The sequence below is a fragment of the Neolamprologus multifasciatus genome, chromosome 1, assembly GCF_963576455.1.
Source record: "Neolamprologus multifasciatus chromosome 1, fNeoMul1.2, whole genome shotgun sequence".
Classification (NCBI taxonomy): domain Eukaryota; kingdom Metazoa; phylum Chordata; class Actinopteri; order Cichliformes; family Cichlidae; genus Neolamprologus; species Neolamprologus multifasciatus.
In genome coordinates this window covers 4,816,788-4,837,778 of record NC_140439.1, presented here as the reverse complement: position 1 = coordinate 4,837,778, position 20,991 = coordinate 4,816,788, and the positions used below count along the sequence as shown (strand labels likewise).

General features: G+C 42.5%; 1 protein-coding gene across 8 annotated transcripts in view; it reads right to left on the bottom strand.

Annotated features, from left to right (window-relative positions):
* Positions 1-20,991, bottom strand: part of herc1 (HECT and RLD domain containing E3 ubiquitin protein ligase family member 1) — a 95,044-nt gene that overhangs the window by 12,550 nt on the left and 61,503 nt on the right. For 6 of the 8 annotated variants that reach the window (XM_085164984.1, XM_085164997.1, XM_085165009.1 and 3 more), the window contains 22 exons: positions 20,006-20,219; positions 19,347-19,606; positions 19,129-19,256; positions 18,596-18,732; positions 15,876-16,076; positions 15,658-15,788; positions 15,305-15,522; positions 15,075-15,195; positions 14,788-14,937; positions 13,469-13,570; positions 13,196-13,369; positions 12,703-13,002; positions 12,551-12,616; positions 10,743-10,868; positions 10,481-10,619; positions 10,103-10,284; positions 7,395-7,550; positions 6,740-6,862; positions 6,534-6,636; positions 4,088-4,257; positions 1,724-1,862; positions 1,220-1,389 (listed from right to left, as the gene is read on the bottom strand). In XM_085164984.1, coding sequence (XP_085021110.1) covers positions 1,220-1,389; positions 1,724-1,862; positions 4,088-4,257; positions 6,534-6,636; positions 6,740-6,862; positions 7,395-7,550; positions 10,103-10,284; positions 10,481-10,619; positions 10,743-10,868; positions 12,551-12,616; positions 12,703-13,002; positions 13,196-13,369; positions 13,469-13,570; positions 14,788-14,937; positions 15,075-15,195; positions 15,305-15,522; positions 15,658-15,788; positions 15,876-16,076; positions 18,596-18,732; positions 19,129-19,256; positions 19,347-19,606; positions 20,006-20,219 — 3,510 coding nt within the window. The remainder of the gene's footprint in view (positions 1-1,219; positions 1,390-1,723; positions 1,863-4,087; positions 4,258-6,533; positions 6,637-6,739; positions 6,863-7,394; positions 7,551-10,102; positions 10,285-10,480; positions 10,620-10,742; positions 10,869-12,550; positions 12,617-12,702; positions 13,003-13,195; positions 13,370-13,468; positions 13,571-14,787; positions 14,938-15,074; positions 15,196-15,304; positions 15,523-15,657; positions 15,789-15,875; positions 16,077-18,595; positions 18,733-19,128; positions 19,257-19,346; positions 19,607-20,005; positions 20,220-20,991) is intronic. The other 2 variants (XM_085165016.1, XM_085165033.1) reach the window with 1 other exon arrangement.

Genomic DNA, 20,991 nt, shown 5'->3' with positions numbered 1-20,991 from the left:
GAGGCACTCCTTAAGTCACAAACCCGCCTGCGCACAAAAATATATTTTTGCTGTTTCAGGTTGTAATTCCTAGTTCGGACTTGTCAGATGTTCATGTGACCACAACAGGTAATCCCACGTTTCTCACCCTCATCAGTGAGTCTGAATTGCAGAATTTCACTGAGAGCTCCCAGCCGTGTTTCAAGTTCTCAACTTTCTTTGTCCAGTTCTGGGACAGCATGTATTAGTCAGGATAGACAATTCAACAGTGGTCTCTTACATAAACGCCCAGACAGGGGCACGTACCCCTTGACTGTTAAACCTATCTGACTCTCTGCTGTCATGATTTATTGTTCATTTTCTGTCTCCGAGAGCCACACATGCTGGGGCTGGACTTTCTCTCCAGGCAGGAACCCCAGAGGGGGGAATGAATATTACACCCTTTACATTTGGCCAGTTGTGGGATCTGTTTGTCGAGGCAAAAGTAGACCTTTTAGCCTCCAGGGTGAAGACTTACTGCCCTCATTCTTCTCTGCAATTGACCACGATGCAACCATTTCCATCGGAGGACTCTGGAGAGAGCCACCAACCTACTGAGAGGTCAATTTCACCAACTAAGGGTCTGCCCCCAGGACAGAGTGTGTCTGAAACACAGTGTTTATACAGTGTGCTGAGGAAGTCACAAAGCGTGACTGAGACAGGGGGGTGTTAATTTAGTTGTATGTTTAGGTGACTGGCTCCTTCTAGTGCAGTCAACGCAAGAAGTGACAACACAAATGTCAGACTTTAAGATGCATTTGACCAATCTGAGCTTCATAATAAACACCAAAGAGTGTGTACAACATGCACCTTTTCTGGGTTTATCCCTGAACTCAATCACCTTTACAGCCTTTCAGCTATGAGGTGAAGGTGTTCAGAGCCTGCATCGCTCATTTTCACTGCATAAAGTTTGGACTGTGCCTTCAGTTACTGAGGCTGGAGATGCAAACCAAAGGAAAGACAAATCTAGGTTTAGTCATTTTCTTCTTCTCATTCTGTTCACATTTACGGGTGTGTTTTCAGCTTGTTATAGTCAACGTGTTAGAGGCACTAAACTAACAGTGTTTTTCCAGAAGCTGTTTCTGTAGTAGATCAAATATACAGTAAGACATTCTGACAAATTCTAACAACACATTTTTTACCAAATTTCTAAAAATTTTCTGTACAAGTGTCTTTTGTTTTTATTGTAGTCGTTGCCCACCTGGTTGTTAGGGCTGAGGTTGAGCAGTCTCCATGACGAGTACATGAGGTCAGAGAAGTGGTAGAGGAGCCGCAAACGGGCCCTCACTGCCTCGATGCTCACTTCTTTAAGTCCATTGTACTGAGGAGGCACTGCTGCTGGCAGGCCAAGCTGAAGAGGTACAGATGAGCCTGAGGAAGATTAGACAGAGATATGATCACCCTGAACACTGAGAAGTGTGGGAAGAAAAGTCGACTTTTTCATTCACGACAAAAATTAGATTTTCTGCTGTCACAGTTATTATAATTATTGTTTGTTGTGGCAGCCATCCAAAGCTCTGTCTCTAATTCCTTTGACATATTTTCATGTGGTTTATAAGGCAGGTTTCTAAGCATAATACATGAAAATAAAACCATTACGCTCTGGTATATTGTAAGTTCCAGCAGCACAGCAGGAAATCTGATATCTGGGAGAAAGTATCAAAATATCAGGAGGCATTGTGTGAATTTTGTGTGTCTGTGTAACCTGGTGCTCGAGGCGGCACAGAGGGAGCCGTCCACGCTGCACTATGACAGCGTCCAGCAGAGATCTGATGGATGTTCTTGCCTTGCAGCGTTGTTACCAGTGTAGGTTCTCTAACATGGTTGGTGTGTCCCAGACCCAGCTGCACAACACAGTCACAAGTCAACATACATTAATAACGTCCAACCAGAACATTTAAGTTACATACATAAGTGTGTATAACAGCTCAAGATCAATTCTGCCAGGAATGCAAACAATGCAATGTTAGTTTACCCTGCTGATGATGTGTTGTTGCAGAAGTAATCCTGCACTGTATGAGAGGCACAGCAGGAATTCTGCTTAGACTCAGTGATGCCGTAGCACTCTGGATCTTTTGTTAGTCTAGCTGGCTGAGCCCTGTGACTGTGCTGGACGACAGGCGCCCCTCTCCAGTTGCACACTCAGATTTGTGGAGAACCTCGTGCTAAATATCTTGCAAATGACCTGATTCTGGGTCAAGGTCCTGTGCGAAGCAGAGCAGCTAATCGCTGCTACTACTGAAGGGGCGGTAGCTCAGAGCAGGTGCTGCGTTTGATCCCTGGCCGCTGTACGCCAAATATCTGTGGGCAAGATACTAATTCCAATGCTCTCCAAGACAGAAGCACTTAGATTCACTAGAATAAGTTCAAGTTCTATAAAGCGTTACATAAGAACTAGTCCATTTACCAGCCTGGTTCTGCTGAAGGTTTCTTCCTGTTAAAAGAGAGTTTTTCCTTCCCACTGTCACTAAAGCACTTGCTTGTAGAGTTTTGTTGAGGTTTTCTCTGTTTGTATTGTTGTAGGGTCTTTACCTCACTATATAAAGCACCTTGAGGCGACTGTGTTGTGATTTGGTATATAAATAAAACTGAATTGAAACTACCAGTCAGTGCAGAGGCCAAGGACGGGCCAAAGACTTCTCTTAGGAGCTTTGAAACACTGAGAGTGTCCCTGCTCATTGGGGGCAACTGTTTCTTTTTCTTAGCATTTACAGACCAATCTCAAAATTATCATTTATTGCTAAGAGTTTAGAAAAGGCTATGACTAAGCAGATTACACCAGTGTTAAACAAAGACAGTGTGCTTGAGAAATTTCAATCTGGGGCTCATTTTACTAAAACTGCTGTTCTTTGAGTGTCCAGTGTCATTTTAATGCAAAGTGACGCTGGAGAATATTCTGATGTTAAACTCTACGTTTGATACTGTCCACCACCATACTTTCCTTGATGGGCTGAAATATTGGGTTGGTGCATCTGGTTCTGCTTTGGAGTGGTTCACATCATATCTGTCTGAATGATACTTTTCTTTGGCTGCTTCTGAGTCCTCGTCCTTTTATTTTAGCTATCCGGTTGTAAAGTCTGACGTCACTAGCCGTGTCTGGGCCTAAACTCCGCTGCAGGTTCATATATCAAACGATCACTATGGCATTACTGAGAGTTGAAAAACTGTCTAAAGTCTTTCATCTTTAATAAAATGATCAGCGTTCTGCTCTACCAGGTGTAACAATTGAGTTTAACATCCAGGCATCCATGAAAACAGAATTTATGACATTTAACGGAGTTAGAAGTTAGCAGGAAGTTAGCTCGCTAGCTTCTAGCTAAATACAATATAGCATGTCCTGACTGCGGGGTTTTGGAAACAAATTCAAACGTACAGCTCTGTTATCACTTCCAACATAAATGAAGACAGAAAACTAAACAGCAGTGACGTTTGTAGGGTTACTGAAATTTGGCTAGCTGGTATATAATGATGTGCTACATGACCGCTAGCGACACAGCTATGTTAGCATAATATAAACAAGCTAACTTTTTTTCCACTCGATAAAAGTTAACGTGAGTGTTCTCGGTGGTCAGGAACAAATGTAATCGCATGGCAGGATGCTGTAAACGGACCAAACTTCAGCCAGGAGAACAACTGAGATAATCCATCCACAATACGAGGTTAGTCATTCATATACTGCTGCATGGGCTGGGCTGTAGTTACATCCTAAGGTTTTAAAAACTGAGCTTAAATAAATGATTAGCAGTAATAAAAGCCGAGGGAGGTCAACAGTGATCACTGACTGTTTTAGGAGCTTTTTGAGATTAAATAGAAGAAAATACAAAACATTAAACATGTTAACAACACAAAAGCATATTAAACACAGACTACTTTAGGCCCGGAAGTAGGATTCGTCACGTCATCACTTAACGACCAGATTGTGTGTCACAAGGCTCTCTATGTGTGTAATATAAGATAGATGACAAGGCTACATTTTCAGTAAATCCATTTACTTCAAATAAGACAAGCAGCAAACAGTCTTATTGAGACTTTGACACTTATGTTCCCACAAGCATTGTATGCATGTTACCTGTCCCTCCGAGTTGCTGCCCCAGGTGTAAACATCTCCTGTGGAGGAGAGTACCAGAGTGTGTTCAGCTCCTACAGCGACATCCTGGATGTGGATCCCTGAGAGACCTGGTACCTGTTGGGGCCGGTTGTGGTTCCTGGCTCGACCTTCTGGCAAGCCAATTAGGCGGTCTTCAACAGAAAAGGTAAAAATATATTTGAATAATATGGCACGGAAAAAATCTCACTTGGACTTCATGTCAATTGTGTAATTGTCATAATCAGTGTTAAAACCACTAATGGCCAAATCTAAATATCACACTCATTTTAATATGTTATATAATAAACTACTGTTTTCACTAACATTCATTAATATGATTATAGATTATTGTGTTATTAATATCCCATATAAAATAAGAGAAATGGGACTGAGGGGTTTGGTGGTTTCAGTTTTGTCTTATGGAGTTTATAGACCACCATAATGTCACTAACAGAGGTTTCTATCTCAGGGCGTACATTATTATTTTTGCATTAATACCATCAACATGGTTTTTGCACAATCACATTTAGCTTTGGGTGTGTGCAGTCACAGCTGTTTCATCTCACTGCTGCTTTTTAAATGCAGAAAAAAACACGGTCATGTTGTTCTAAACAATAGAAAGACAGGACTTAGAGTACTTCTATTAAACCTGTGGGCTTCTGCAAATACTTAAATGCTGTGATCAATGACAGTCTTTTAAGTCACATACTGACCACCTGTTAAAGAAACTGAGGCTGAAGTTGGGGTACTTTTTCACAAACAGATGATTTTTCTCCTGCTGCCACCCTCTGGGTTTAAGGTATCATTCATCAGCCCTCCTGCTCACTCTCAGTTTATCATGAGGCATTAAGATATTTAACTGGCTGTAAACCTTTAACACATCAACTTTCTCTGGCTGATTGGTATATCTATAAATCATTTTCTCGTCTATTCACTGTTCCATCAGTTCGTGCAGAGCTTGGAAAAAAGGCCTCCTCATTTCCTGCCCTGTCACCATGGACCACATTACAGTGCAGCTCTCTCAGATGGCATCGCTTGTAGAGTTTAAAAGATCTATAAACGATTTTATGAATCTGTCACTGGGAATTTTCTAATGTGATTTTGTAAATCTTGGACAATTTTCACCATTTTAGTATGCTTGTCTGAAACAGATCTTGTAATGAGAAAGGGAGTCTCAAATAAAAATTAAATAAACAAAATAAAAGCCCAGGTATTAGCTAATATGGGCGACATGGCAGTAGGGCTGCCACGATTAGTCGACTAGTCACGATTACGTCGACTATTAAAATCGTCGACGACTGATTTAATAGTCGATGCGTCGTTTGAAGCTTTGTAAGATCACAAAAGACGCAGGAATAAGTAGTAGGATTTAAGAGTGTAATAACGGACTGAAACAGAAGATGGCAGCACTGCATGTACAAGGATGCCAGCTGCCGTTAAACCCCGAAGAAGAAGAAGAAGCTGTGTCCCAGAATTCATAGCGCAGCCCAGCTCAGTTTCCAACAATGGCGGCAGCTAGTTAGTTTTAATATTACTCTTATTATTCTTTCTGGGTCACAAAATAAACGTTTAACATATTTTCAGGCGAGAATGTAGCTGTGTAAACCTCAAATATCTGCTCAGTTTATCAAGACACCACATATTTTCAAAAGCGCTCCGACGTTTTCGGAGACGTCTGTTACCCACTAGCTCGATAGCTAGCCGGGGGCTAGGCTCACTAGAGCCGTGAGAACACCGGACTCCCGGCAAATCGTTTTCAAACCGCCATCTTTCGCTACTCAGGTTAAACATGATATATAAGTCACTTAGATAACTTAAAAATGTTATTGTTTGGCTTTTTTCAGTATTTTATTTGTTCCTGAGTAAATCGGTTTGGCTGAGATTAAAGTTATAGTTTTTACACAGCTGAATAAACGTCAAGCAGACAGCTGATTATCAGAAGTGTGAGATGCTCGAGAATTTACTCCGGTGTCCTGTTATATTTTAGATAGAAAGGAGTTTATTAAACTTCACCGAAACAATCTTCAAATTTCATTAAAATTTAATAAACTATCATCTTGTCTTTATTTTTAGTTAGCACATACCTTAAACACTTAAAGCTGTAAGCTAATGATAGTTATATAAGAGCAGATGCTGCTGGTGCAATAAGCTGTAGGTTTTACGTCCAATGGATGATGATCTGATTGAGTCGACTATCAAAATAATCGTTTGTGGCAGCCCTACATGGCAGCTAGGTCTGTCTTTGGTCGACTCCAACGTGGGTGAGAGAAAGGCTGAGAACTCAAACTCCTCAGCAAAATGTTTTATGAAGTCGTTGATCAAGTGAGCTATAAGAACATTTGCCTACAGACTGGCCTTTAACAAGAATGCAGATTTAAGGCAGTTATAGATTAACTTTGTTTTTAAACCTGGAATAAGTAAAGCTTACCTTGGCCAAACGTGAAAACCTTGCCATCTTTGGTTAAAGCCACGGAAAACTGAGTTCCACAGGCTACTTTTTTTATACCAATCCCACACAGCACGTCCACTTTCTAAGGATTTCAAAACAGATCAGGGTCACAAACAGTTTCACTGTTTGATAGGCCAACAGATTAACTTCAGTTCATTGTTCAGGCATCACAATGCAGCAGGTACCTGAGGTGAGGACTTGGCTGTGGAATTCCCAAGTCCCAGTTTCCCATAGTCTCCATCGCCAAAGGCCCAAACCATCATTCCATCAGCAGAGACAACTAAAGTGTGGTTCAAACCACAAGCCACCTGAGGAGGGAGCACACGACAACAACAACTATCAATAGCTAAGATAAGGCTGGACAGCTGAAAATAATCAAAACAATTAGAACTCAAAACTGCCCCAAAGTAGTTCCAGCAACCAGAAATGTCACAACACCTAGAGCACAATCAGATTACTGTAAAACCTTAAAAAATTAGCTGATGGGGTTGGAAGGTTGGTAGCTTCCTCAGCTCCAGTCTGTATGCCAAATATCCTTTGGGCACAACACTGTGTAAACGTGTGAGTGTTAAACAGAAAGCATGTGCTTGTATGAGCCCTTTGAGTGCTCAGGCAGAGTAGAAAAGCTCTATATAAGAACCACTGAAATATTTATTTCACAGTGTTTTTTTGAATGTCCACAATCAGCATATAGCACCAGTGGACACATGACGATTGATGTCTTCATATTGTTCTCCAGTATAGAAAACAGTAACAGTGTAACAGTCCAGAAATCCTCTGAATGTGCCGCGTATCCAAGCATTTCACAGACACCAACTGTAACAGTAATGAACGTCTTACCTGTCCTACATGGTAGCCCTCCAGAGCAGTGACCTTCTCTGGCAGCTTCTTGTTTGAGGTGTTCCCCAGCCCTAGTCTTCCATAATCACCATTACCAAAAGTGAAAAGCTTCCCATCAGCTGTGACTACGGCCGAATGTTTGAACCCGCAAGACATCTAAAGAGTGAAGAAAGCAAAGAGCATTGTAACTGAAACTGCCTATCTCTATGATGTTCTTGTTAATAAAGGTGTGCAGAATATGGAGGAGAAGCGTGACCCAGAGAAACCTTAATAGATATATGACAGAATTCTGCAACAGCAAAGATAGTGTTGGAAGTCTAACCTTCAAGAGAAAAACTTTTAAAATGTTTTTTGGCTCAAAGTAGGCAAACATGTTGAGTTTTATTGTTTCCCACAGAATTACACTGTACACCGCTCAAAAAAGATTAAAAGAACACTTCTTAAGGAGACTCTAGCCAGAGTATAACATCTGGAATACCAATCTGATTAATGGATGTTTTTGTGTTAATAAAATCAACAACAGGGTGGCTGTGGCTCAGGTGGTAGAGCAGATCAGCTACTGATTGGAAGGTTGGTGGTTCGTGCCAAATATCCTCGGGCAAGATACTAACCCCAAGTTGCCCTCCAAGGCGTTCATTGGTGTGTGAATGTTGGTTAGTTTGCACTTGAGTTTAGAAGTGCTTCTAGGAGTGGGTGTGAATGGGGCGAATGAGGCATGTTGTATACACGCTTTGAGAACATCCCAGCTTCACAGGTGGAAGCCACTGACAGATGAAGACGGGACTTTTTAGTGTGGTGGGTGCTGGTTCCTCTGGGTGCATGATGATGTCAAGTCTCATGTGCAGACAGTATGAGAGAGCAGGCTGTTCCCAGAGGATGAACTGCCATTGACTGGCCCCCACGCTCGCATAACCTAAATCCAGTATTACACCTCTGAGATATTATGTTTTAGTCTATCTGAACCTCAGGTTGTCTCTCCAAGAGCTCAGTCACACCCAGGTACAGATCTTGGAGGACATCCCACAGCACATGGATATACAAACTATTCAATTTAATTCCATTTTGTTGATACATTTAGATACATGTAATATATACAGTATACATATTTACTTATATTTATAAGGCAGACCTTACAAACTAGTGAGTACCAATAAATTTATACCCTGTCACATCGTCTGAATTCTACGGAGCCCCTCTGATGACATGGTCCAAAAAATAAATAAATTGTGGCCACAAAATACTACTTCGTGCCCTCGAAATACTTATTTGTGCCCACGAAATACTATTTCGAGGCCACGAAATAGGTATAACGTGCGCACGAAATGCTAATTTGCGGGCACGAAACACTTGACCAATAACCGTGATCCTTCCCAGGCCCTTGCAGTTGACTGACAATAAAATCTATCCCAGCGTCCAGGTCGTACTTACGTCTGCAAAGCAACTGGGCTCTCAATATCCTGTTTAAAATTTTCTCCATAATAATGGTTCCTTGCAGTGCCAGGCTTTTCAAAATGCATTTGTAGCTCATTCCCAACCTAAAATTGTCAGGGATCTGAGTCTGAGTGACCGAGAGTCCCTGAACAGTTGTGGACTTATTATATTATGTGTGTGTGTTCTGCACTGCTGCTGTTCCTGCGTTCCATGTTTGTGTATTGGCAAGTGTGTGTGTGTGGATGGGTGGGTAGGTAGGTGCGGTCGTCACAGGCACCTTCAGGCCTGGTGGGTGTGGCCCTGCCAGCTGACCGGTCACACCCAAGGATCCTCACACACACCTGGGGCCGATCAAGCCTCGTCGGGGGAGCTACAAAGCAGTGTGGCTGAGAGCTCCTCGACGCTGGATCGTTGAGTGACTACCCGTCAGTGTTCCCAGCAAAAGCGAGTCTGTCGCTTTGTAGTTGTGTGTTAACAGCTTCCTCTGTGGATTTTCCAGCAGGAGTGCGGGAACGGGAGAGCAGCGAGCACAACTTTCACGGGAGCGGAGACACAGCACGGGAGTTGGAAACGCAGGGGGATTTATTATTGTGTATTGTTTACTTCACTGTAAATAAACACACTGCATTAATCGCACAGAGTTCCGCATTTTGAGTCCTCCTTCCACACACCCACGGTCTGCCACGCAGACCATGACAAAAATAAAACTCAATCATACTGTCTCTGGCCATGGTTTAGCCTACTCTTATGCTTATGTCTCTACGCAGCTGTCCAGGAATTGTATCAATATGATGTGCGCACGTTATCTATTTCGTTGCCACGTTATACCCAATTCGTGCCCACAAATTAGCATTTCGTGCGCACGTTATACCCATTTCGAGGGCACGAAGTAGTATTTTGTGGCCACAATTTATTTATTTTTTGGACCATGTCATCAGAGGGGCTCCGTAGAATTCAGCCCTCTGTATATATCCTGCATGATTTTTTTGGGTACTGTGGAATTGAATAAAATCAGTGCTGTCAGCATTAATCTTGTTAAAATGGCGTTAATGCCATAACCGCATTAACACGGTAAATCTGTTAGCGAGTTAACACGGATCGCCCCATGCGAGGTTCTCTTCGGCACTAACGCATTGATTAGCTAACTGCGCTAACGTATTAATGCCGTGCATTCCCCCCCATAACCGTTAATGCAGTAATGGCTTTAATGTCATTTTAACGAGATTAACACTGACAGCACTAAATGAAATATATTTTTAAGGAGGGTGGAGACTTACCTGGACCACCTCCTCTCCTTGCAGAGCCTCAATCTGTCGGGGTCGTCGCTGGCGGTCACTGTTTCCATGTCCAAGCTTGCCGTAGTCGCCGTCTCCCCAGCTGAACACCTCGCCGCTCTCTGTCAGAGCCATGGAGTGACCGTCACTGCCACAAGATGTAACCAACTGGGTCACAACAAAACCTGGTAAGAACGAAAAGCACATGACAGGGTTTATGTTACCAATCCGCTGACCAAATGTTCCTTTAGCTCTATATTTCGTGCACACCAGCTACCACGAGTAATTTGCCTTTTAGCCGTTAAGCGTTCTGCTACAGTCAACTGGTTTTGTGCCTGTTTGTTTGTTACTTTTGCTTGTGTACAGGTGTTGTCATGTCACCTTGAAGAGCTGAGATGACCGTAAGGACATGCAGGTCATCTGAGTTGCCTTGTCCCAGGCGGCCATAGCTCCCCTCTCCACAGGCCAACACGGTGCCGTTGGGCTGGATCACAAAGGTGCAATTCTGCCCACACACCACCTACAAGAACCGAGAATGTGAACGAGTAATCACAGGTAGAAATAAAATACAGCTCACGCTGCTGTTTTGATTATAGAAACAAAGTTCACAAAACAATATGTCCAGTGGTTTATGTCTATGTACCTGCTGTGCCTGAGAGAAGGAAGGGGCAATGGTTGGAACGAGGATATTTCGTCCAGCCTCGGCTAGCTGACCGTGTCGCCCTGCACCCCACAGAAACACGTCACATTTCCCACCGAGGTGCCAGTCCTGATCATGAACCCAGACATGAAAAATGGAAGAAAAGAATTGGGTTAAAACCAGATGTAATATCCACCTTCTCACCTGGCCTGACATCCCTCTTACTCACCATCACCCTTCAGTTAAGCTCACTGTTGTTAATGTTGATTTTGGCTGATTGAGACACTTTTTACACCATTTTACCCAAAAAAAGAGCAAATATTCTGTGACTGTCTTACTGTTTCACAATGACCTCTTGCTCTCTTTCTGCAGTCAGAGGCATTAGTAGCAGATGAACCCGAGGTATCAATTTCAACATCCTATGTTGCCTTGTTGTCAAGTTACCAGAATTTCAGAAAACTTGACCTCTGACCTTGATCTTGAGGTCGACTTCACTGAAATTCTAATTCATCTAAGATTTTTAGTAGACACCTATGGTTTCAGTTTCAAACTCCTACATTACTACATTACTTCCACATTGCTTCGCTGCCTGCTCGCAGCGTGACAGCAGCACCGCATCAGCCTTTTACGCCGATGGCTAAAGAAACAAAGTTATGATCACTTGTACCTAAATAAATAGATATTTAGAGGACTGTAGTTGGATAAAAAAGGGAGGGCTGAACAGGTCACACCAAAAAGTGATTTCCACAATTTAAACTATTGTAACTGACTTGGTGATCTAAAATCTGTTAAATATATATCTCTTGATTGCCATCAGCTCATTTTGATCATCGCACGGTAAACTCTGCAATCGGTTTTGGGCAAAGTGACTTTTATATCATCTATAGCAGCAGAAACAAACATAACAGTTCTATAAAGATATTTTAGCTGTAAACAAAACCATAAGTACTGATTATAATGCAGAAGATAGAGTAGGTGCAATACTGCAATCATAAAGATACTTGCAAAACACGTTGTACTTTATCTGCCCCTGTAACTCCTGCTGACTACACATTATTTATCAGTATAGTTAAAGACATAAAAACTATACAGAAACATCTGAAATCACTTTTTGGAACAACAAAGCAGAGGCAGTGTGTAACTGGGTGGACTGCTGGCTGTTCTGAGTATTGGGGGAACCATTTATTTCACCTAAACTCCCGCTCTGCAGGCCTACTTGTTGTTCCTAGAGTATTTAAAAGTAGAATGGGAGGGAGAGCCTTCAGTTTTCAGGCCCCTCTTCTGTGGAACCAGCTTCCAGTTTGGATTCAGGAGACAGACACTATCTCTACTTTCAAGATTAGGCTTCAAACTTTCCTTTTTGCTAAAGCATATAGTTAGGGCTGGACCAGGTGACCCTGAATCCTCCCTTAGTTATGCTGCAATGGATGTAGGCTGCCGGGGGATTCCCATGATGCATTGAGTTTTTCCTTTCTCACTCACTATGTGTTAACAGACCTCTCTGCATTGAATCATATCTGTTATTAACCTCTGTCTCTCTTCCACAGCATGTCTTTATCCTGTCTTCCTTCTCTCACCCCAACCAATCACAGCAGATGGCCCCGCCCCTCCCTGAGCCTGGTTCTGCTGGAGGTTTCTTCCTGTTAAAAGGGAGTTTTTCCTTCCCACTGTCGCCAAAGTGCTGCTCATAGGGGGTCATATGATTGTTGGGTTTTTCTCTGTATCTATGAAGCGCCTTGAGGCGACTTTTGTTGTGATTTGGCGCTATATAAATAAAATTGAATTGAATTGAATTGAACTGTCAAAATTACCTCTGGCCTGGAGGTGGCCCATGACATGATCTGTTCATCCATACTAGCTGACCATTTACTGTTGTCCTGTAGAAATAAAAGCAGAGGCTGCTGTTATGAGCTGCACAGGTTTTAATTACATTATAAATGACAGTTTCATCAGCTTTGCTCACCAGGAGCAGAGCCATCTCATCTTTAGGCACGGGTTCCAGGTCAGGAACGGAGAAGGACTCGGGGAAGGCTGCACCTCGAGCAAGAGCCTCTGCCGCCTTTACTGTGGTGGAGAAACAGTCCAACCACGCCCACTCACTGGCGCTCCATACAGCGATGCCAGACTCAGGTGGGCAGTGTCGAAGGTGGGGCGGCACAGGGGGACGGCACAGAAGCTGGTCCAGATGGAGACCCACAGCCAGAGAGGCAAGGCACTGCATGTACGGGCTGTGGACAAGCTGCTCCCCGCAGACAACATGGGGCTGGAAGTAGAGAACAAAGAGAGCCAGTATTAGTGTCGAATACTATTAATCTGTCATGAATAGTTCAAGTTTGCTTGGATTGGCTTTTATTTTTTCTCATAGAGTTCTCCAACACAAATAGAGAAACATGCTGATATAATCATCTAGTACAAACTCTGACTTCTAGTAGGGGCTATGTCATATCTCCCTTTACCTTCTCATAGGCATACTGCTCCTGCAACATGACAGGCAGTCTCTCCAGGAAAGCTCTCATGCAGGGTGCCAAGTTGAGGCCGACCACACCTTGCTTCTTCAAAGCCGTGCGGCAGGTGGCCAGCACGTGGTTAGATGCCATGAACTCTTTGGAGCAGTTCACAACCAACACATCCTGGAAATCAAACCATACAAAAGGCAAATGAAGCTTAACTGAGGACAAATACAATCATACAAAATGACGGAGATGATGAAGTCAAATGAGACAACTTGCCTTTGACCTGTTGGAGCAGACGGCCACGCCCACATCTGAGACCCAGACAATGTTCTGGACAGCCCCTGACCCAGCTACTACAGTCTGGAGTACTGAGCCATCCTGTTGGAAATGGACACACACACACAGTGTGTTCAGTGGAAAGCCATTCAGTGTCACTATAAACAGCAGCTTCATTCACCAGTGTAATTAAGTGTCACGTGTTCTTTCCATCTACATATTTCCAGTCATCTGTGTGTGTACTTACAGTATTTAGTAGGGGTGCAACGATACTCGTATCGATATTGAACCGTTCGATACAGTGCGTTCAGTTCGGTACACATATGTATCGAACAATACAAAATTTTTATTTTAGGAAAGTTGATTTATTTTATCAACTTTCCTTCTGACGATGCTGTCTGTGTTGAGAGCTCAGTGGATCTGCGCTCCACAGTGCAGCCTAGGCGGAGTAGTCGAACACAGATTCACCGAGCGCAGGGCAAGCTAGCAAGATAGAAGCTAAACTCGTTGCAACATGGCAAATTGAACCTCCCCCACCCTCATTCAGATCTGGCGTTTGGAACTATTTTGGTCTTCATGTGACGTATGACCCTGAAGGTAAGCGCGTCATGGACTAAAGTAAAACAGTATGTCGGATGTGCCACGCAATGCTCAATTACATTGGTGGGAACTAGTGTGTTAGCGCAGTTAGCTCGTTAACGTGTTGGCCGTCCAGCCCCACGCACGGGGCGATCCGCGGTAGCCCGTTAACAGAGATTTGCCGTGTTGTGGCGTTAACGTCATTTCAGATTAACGCTGACAGCACTAGTGGGAACACAACGAATATGACTGCACATTTACTCCGACATCATCCTCGTGCAAAGACAAGTGGAAGCAGACAAAAACAACAAACACGCATGCTACAAACTTTACCCGAGTCATTTAGACAGCTGTTAGCACATGATTCTCCTTATGGGGACCTGATATGTTTAATATGCTGCTGAGAATATAGCCCAGAAGAAGCGTATAGTATAGCTTTTATTTTGGAAAGAGACATTTCTCTGTAATAAACTCTCTTTTCCAAAGATGAGCGATTCCTCGATCAGATAGATTTATTTTTTTATTACTTTGTTGTTTCAGCAACATTAAATTTAAAAACTGTACTTTTGAGTTAAAATATATATTTATAATTTTAATAAATGACAAATTAAAAAGGCATGAACATTTTTTTGTATCAAAAAAATATCGAACCGTGAATTTTGTGTATCGTTGCACCCCTATTATTTACATATGAACTATGTGCCTTCATCTCCATCTGTGTGTATATGTCTGTTTCTTACCCGCAGGGACCAGATGTTCATGAGGCCTCCCACTCCTCCAGATGCCAGGGCCAGACCATCAGGACTGAAAGCCAGTGTTCTTACTGGAGTGATGTGGCCCTTTAGCTGGAACACACAAACTGCTCCATCTTCTGACCATCGGGTGGACTGCTGCACATCAATGATAGCACATTGAGGTTGAACAATACATTAAATTATTGCTCAAAAGTAAAGCAAAAGAAACTCAGCTGCGACTGGATGACTTTGGCTAAAGTGCTTTTACAGTAGAAGTTAAAACACACAAATACCATTAATTTGGGTTTGGCTTCATTCTCCCACCATCCTTCTGACTCAGAGGAACAGGAGTCTGTGAAGTTTGAAATGTCTTGAGGAACAGTCCAGACAGAGACCAGACCATTCTGGCAGCATCTGAAAAGCATAATGACCCATAAAAACTTTTGTTCCTCAAAATAATCATTTTGTGTGGAGAAATAACAAAAACAAAACAAAACAGAGGGCACATTCAAGGTCAACGTACACGGCGAACATGCCGAGGGGCTTCGGACTGCATCCAGGCAAGCTGCACCAGGCCACACCATTAACCAAGGAGGGGTATCTAAGGCTCTGTAGGCAGTGCCAGCCAGAGCCGGTGTCAGAGCAGGAGTCTGGATTGGCCCACAGTTTCACAGTCTCCTCTTTAGCACACGTCAGCAGCATCTGACCCGTTGGACTCCACTTCATGCTGCTGATCGACTCCTGACAAAAAGATTTGGAATCGCTGTCAGCTATAAATGTACATCTAATCCATCGAGCTGACAGTAAAACAGCTCTCTCTTTTTGAAATTTAAATGAAAGAATCACAACATAAACAGAAAGACAAAATGACTCCACCTTGTGTGCATCAATGACAACAATGGCTCCTTTATCCAAAGGTTCTTTGGATCCAATCAGCAGCTTTCCATCTGCGTAGCCAACGGCAAAAGGCTTGTCTTCACTGTACCAGGCAATGTGCATTATTGCCACTAAAGGAGAAAAAACCTTCTGTTTTTCTTTCAGTTACACAAATAAATATCAAAGATGTGGTTGAACCTGAAATAAAACTCTCATACCGTCTTTCCTGTAGCAGTGTTCCAGCTCTGTGCGGTGCATACCAGAAGAGTCCAGCACCTCGATGAGACCCAGTGATCCATCCATTCGACCCACCAGCAGCATGTCTTTGGGCTCCCCACACCACAAGGACTCTGCTTCCTCTTCAGGCCAAGTTAGTGCAGACACCCAGTGAGGCTGCACATCCAAAAGCCCTTTACCACCTTGGAGACAATGAAAGCAGATCCATGATGACATTTTGCATAAGATATATCATACTTATATTGACAAATGCCCAAGTGTACTTGATTTTAATGTTCCTTTTAGGTATTTTATATCGGGGTTCTGATGTCTTTCAGCTGTCTGTGAAGGAACATGAGAGCTTCCTGCTTATACAGTTGGACAAACTCCAACACTGCAGCCTTGGCGTGAGCCTGGTGACTGTAGTTTCCGTTCTTCCCTTCACTGTGAGATGGATGATGACAAGAACTTTGAAGAATCGATTCATGTGGCACTAGGCTGAGCTCACTGAGGCTACAGATCAGAACAAGGAACCAGCCTCAGTTGGCCTTTGCTTTTTCCTCCATTCTTTGTTGCCACAATGTATCAACTTCATTAACCCTTTAAAGCCGGTCAGAGCAGCACGCTCTGTTTTGCGTAACTATTTTTAAATCCCGGTAGCTCTGCAACCACGTGAGCTAGCGACATAATTTTTTTTGCATGTGAAACCGGAGGAGTTGTACTTACATCTTATGCCATCAGCTTGTCCTCGGTCACAGTTTCCTTCCACATATAGCTTTGCAAAAACTGCATAAAAAGCGTTTGCAGCAACAAAAACACAATATTCCAGAAACACGCTTTGCCAATCCGATCAGCTGTTCATAACACTTCCTACGTCCATCAGCGTGAACTATCGCATGTCCGCCATGACCTGCCCGAAACCGGAAGTGACGTCATTTTTGCGGAAATGTAGTTTTTTACCATCAGGGCCTCATGAGCCTATACTGGTGTTTTTTAAAAGTTATCTTTGACTTTATGACTTTCTGTGTGGTTTCTGGGATGCTTAGGACTCATATTGCACTGCTGGAAATAGTTTATTTTGATGCATATGCTGCTTTTTTGCAAATTTGCATTATAATATTTATTTTCGTTTTTCCTGCAGTGTATAAAAATTGGTGTATTTCAAAAATAAAACTATGAAGACACTCAAAATAAATTTCCTGTGGTGGGAAACTATTTTGTGCAACTTTTTTGTATTTACAGTTTTGAGGGATAAGCCTCTTAAATTTCTCTAACTAGAAATATATGTTAAAAGAACGATTTTCAATTTTTTTGTAGTTTAGTTTATTGTTTATTGCACTTTTTTTTTGCAATTTATGTAATTACTATGCACTTAATGCAGACATATTATTAAAATCTGGGCTATAATGGTTGTATTGATGTATAGCAACTTGAAATGCTCCCAAAAATGGCTCCACAGCATGTAAACATGTAATATAAGCTCTGGCAGACTTGGTTCTATGGTAGGTCTTAAAGGGTTAAGAAAGCATGAACTGCTTCTTTTTATGCAAATGCAAAATTATGTTAAAAAAAAAAAGACGAGGTTAAAATTTCAGTGGCCCCCACCTGTAAAACCTTTCCTTTTTTGTTTTTTTGATGTTCAACCTCCACCCGCTTGGATGAGGAGCAATAGTGCACCGCTATTTTCAGGTTAGGTTCAAGTCCAGACAGTACCTGGAAACTTCAGGCCTTTCGTTCCTTTCCAGTAACGCTTCCTGTATTTTCCTGGCATCACGATGACGTTTTTGCATAAGTTCAATAATGTAATCAGTCACCTGCCTGCTGTCCTGGGTGTTGGTCTGCTGTTGTCTACATCACTACTGCTTCCATCGCTGTCGATCTCAACACTGCCATCAGTATTCTTGTCCAATCATCTTCCTGCCTGCCTTCTTTGAGCCAACCAGCCTCCACTTTGCGTAGTTTAAATCTGTGCTCTCTGTTACTCTCACTTTCAGACTCTCATTCATGCAACCCACCTCCACCCATCTGCACCTCACAGACACATCAGTCAGAGCTCCACCCAGGCACTAGGCTGAGCTCACTGAGGCTACACATCAGAACAAGGAACCAGCCTCAGTTGGCTTTTGGTTTTTCCTCCATTCTTTGTTGCCACAATGTATCAACTTTTTTAAGAAAGCATCTATTTGAAAGACTGAGTGTAAACACACAAAATATTTTATTTTATGAGCTGGAATGTGCAGAAAATAAGTTTAAATGTTAAACTAATTTCTTCCAGTCAGAGAATGTTGCAGATAATTAAATTTTTGCTTGATGCATAAAGTTAAAAGATTAAAACTAATAAAACAAGTTTTAAAAAGAGACTTTTCCATTTGATTACATTTTGTATGATGATTATGCAGAAAAAGTAGAATTGGGCTGAAAGATCTATCACTTTATCACCTATTCAGGTTGTAAATCGTGTTTTTAAAAAGTAACTAAGTAACTAAGTAACTAATTACTTTTGAAAATAAGTAATCAGTAAAGTAACGGGATTACTTTTTGGAGGAAGTAATCAGTAATTAGTTACTGATTACTTTTTTCAAGTAACTTGACCAACACTGGTCACTGATAATACGAGGTGAGCCACAGATTATAGTGAAACAAGTCCTGCAAAACTCAGTGAAGCTCATCATTAACATATTCAATGACCCCCAGAGAAGACTGGACAAAATGAACTCTTTACCATTAACTTGCCAGATGTTGACCATTTTCTCCATGGCAGAGGCGAGATACTTTCCAGTGACACTCCATGCAAGAGGTGACAGGCAAGGATCGCTGGGAGACCCCAAACCAGACATTCCCTCCTCCAAAGAGTCGTCACTAGTGAAAGATAACATAAAAAACAAAGTTAGAACTATTGAAGTGTCTGACACCTTTGGGAGCACTCAAACTTATGTAAAGTCTCATCTAAAGTGATGAAAACTATTTTTTTCTTTTGTAAGGAATGATGTGTGATTCTGTAAAAGAGGCTCATGGGACAGGAGCCTTCAGGACCTGCCTTAGCAAACTGCCAAAGGTCAGGTTGGTTCGATTCCTTGAGTAACAAACCAAAAACATTTGTCCCACAGGGATCGTTAAAAGGCATCTTAATTCTCAAACTGGTAACTGAGTTTCTGATGGAGAAAACAGATTTATTGGGGAAAATAAATACAAACTGGACCAATTACAGCAAGATGTCTCTGTTTAGCTGTGGGATCCTTAAAAAAACAAACTTACTCCTTATTGAAGACGCAGGTCTGCTGGAGGGTGTACTGGCTCTTGGTTACGTTCCATACTCTGACCGTCCCGTCATTGCCACTGGTAGCCAAAAGGCCTTTCTTACTGCACCAACCACACGTGATGACCTGAAGCAACAAGAGGATTATTTTAACCACCAAACAGAAATGGTGCAAACAACCTCACTGTATAATACAGAGAAAGACCAAACTACCGACCCTGCTCTGGTGAGCCTCTAGTTTGATAAAGGAGCACTTTCGCAGGTCCCCTGCCATGTCAGCAAAAGTCTGCGGACGGCTCTGGTTGTTGTCGCGGTCGTGGGCGGCCAGAGTGCGAACTAATTGCTGAGCACCCCACTGGCGATGCTGCGAGGAAAGCCGCGAGGACAGGCAGCAAGCTGCCAGAGCGTTGGCCAGCTCCAGAGGGCCTACAGCGGAAGGATTATGGGAAGGATGGGCATACAAATGCGCAATTAGACCTGCTCGACACGGAACACAAAGTGACAAGAATGTCCGGTGAGTGAAAGAAGGAGCAACGATGAAAAGACACAAAAAGCACAAAAATGTGAATATACAGAAGAAACTGGCGCAAGCAGATGAGTTCTGTCACTACTGCATGGATTAAACGAATACGTGTATGACTGGTATCAGCACCAGGAAGAACATAACAGCATCACAGAACCACTGTTCTTCTGAGTGTAAAGTATGTTTATGTGAACACAAACGTTTCTTTAAATATTAAGAAAAAGTAACACATCATCACACACCAATATGAGATATAACTTCAAGGTAATCAAGATCAATTCCATGAAGAGAGAAACAATGACAGGTGAAATGACATGGAACAGCTAAACGCCTTTTCCTCACAGTCTACAAACCTCTTTTCTCCATATCAGCCTTGTCATAAGCAGGTCTCAGTCTGGCCCCTTTATCTGCCAGCAGGGCCACGAGGGCCTGAGTCACCACAAAGTTAGGCGACGTAACCAGCTTGTTCTCCTCGGCCATGCCACGCAGGAAGCTGGGCAAGAACTTTCTCTGGATGGGGTCGTCCACCGTTGTCAGATTCATGCCTGTAGCTGCAGAGATCAGGTTCTGGATAAGAAAAGGGGGAAAAGCATCACATCGATCAACATTTTTAAAGTGCAAGAAAGCTGAAAGGGGAGACATTGATAATCTGTCTGATGAAATCTGAATCAGTTTGTGCAGACAAATTAAAGATAATGATTGTACTGTTACAGGCAAAAGGAAAACTCAGAACAAAAACTGCTTTGTGTGACTGAAAGAAAAACAAATATTGGGTAGGGGTGGGTTTTTATAATCAATCTATCGATTAAAATCGATTCTGGCTTGGATAACGTAAAATCGATTCATTAAAATCCTGAATCGATTTTTTAATATAAATGTATTTTGCCCGAAATGTCAGAATCTCAGGTTAAACCTCACAAAATTTCAACAACCACCAAACAGCTAAGACAGTAAATGAGAGCAGGAACACGGATTCTGCACAAAGACGTAAACACACAGCGCGACCGCGGATCAGAATCAGTGAGATGTCGCCTTTCTCACGGTCGGGGCTGAAAGCCGACAGCTCGCTGATTCTGATGTTTCGGCGGGTCGGCGCTTTGTGTTCACGCCCTTTATGTGCTGATTCTAAAGCTGTTAGTTTGATGTCTCTCCAAACAATATTGACTGAACCAGCAGCAAAAGAAGATCCAAACTACGCTTCACATAAACATCGTCATGAATTCACTCTGACTTTTACTGTTTTGCTTTGACCACGATGCACAGCTCTCTCTCTCTCTCTCTCTCTACTGTTTTCTTCATTATTCTCTTGCTTGTTACACACAAGTCTACCGTTGTTTAC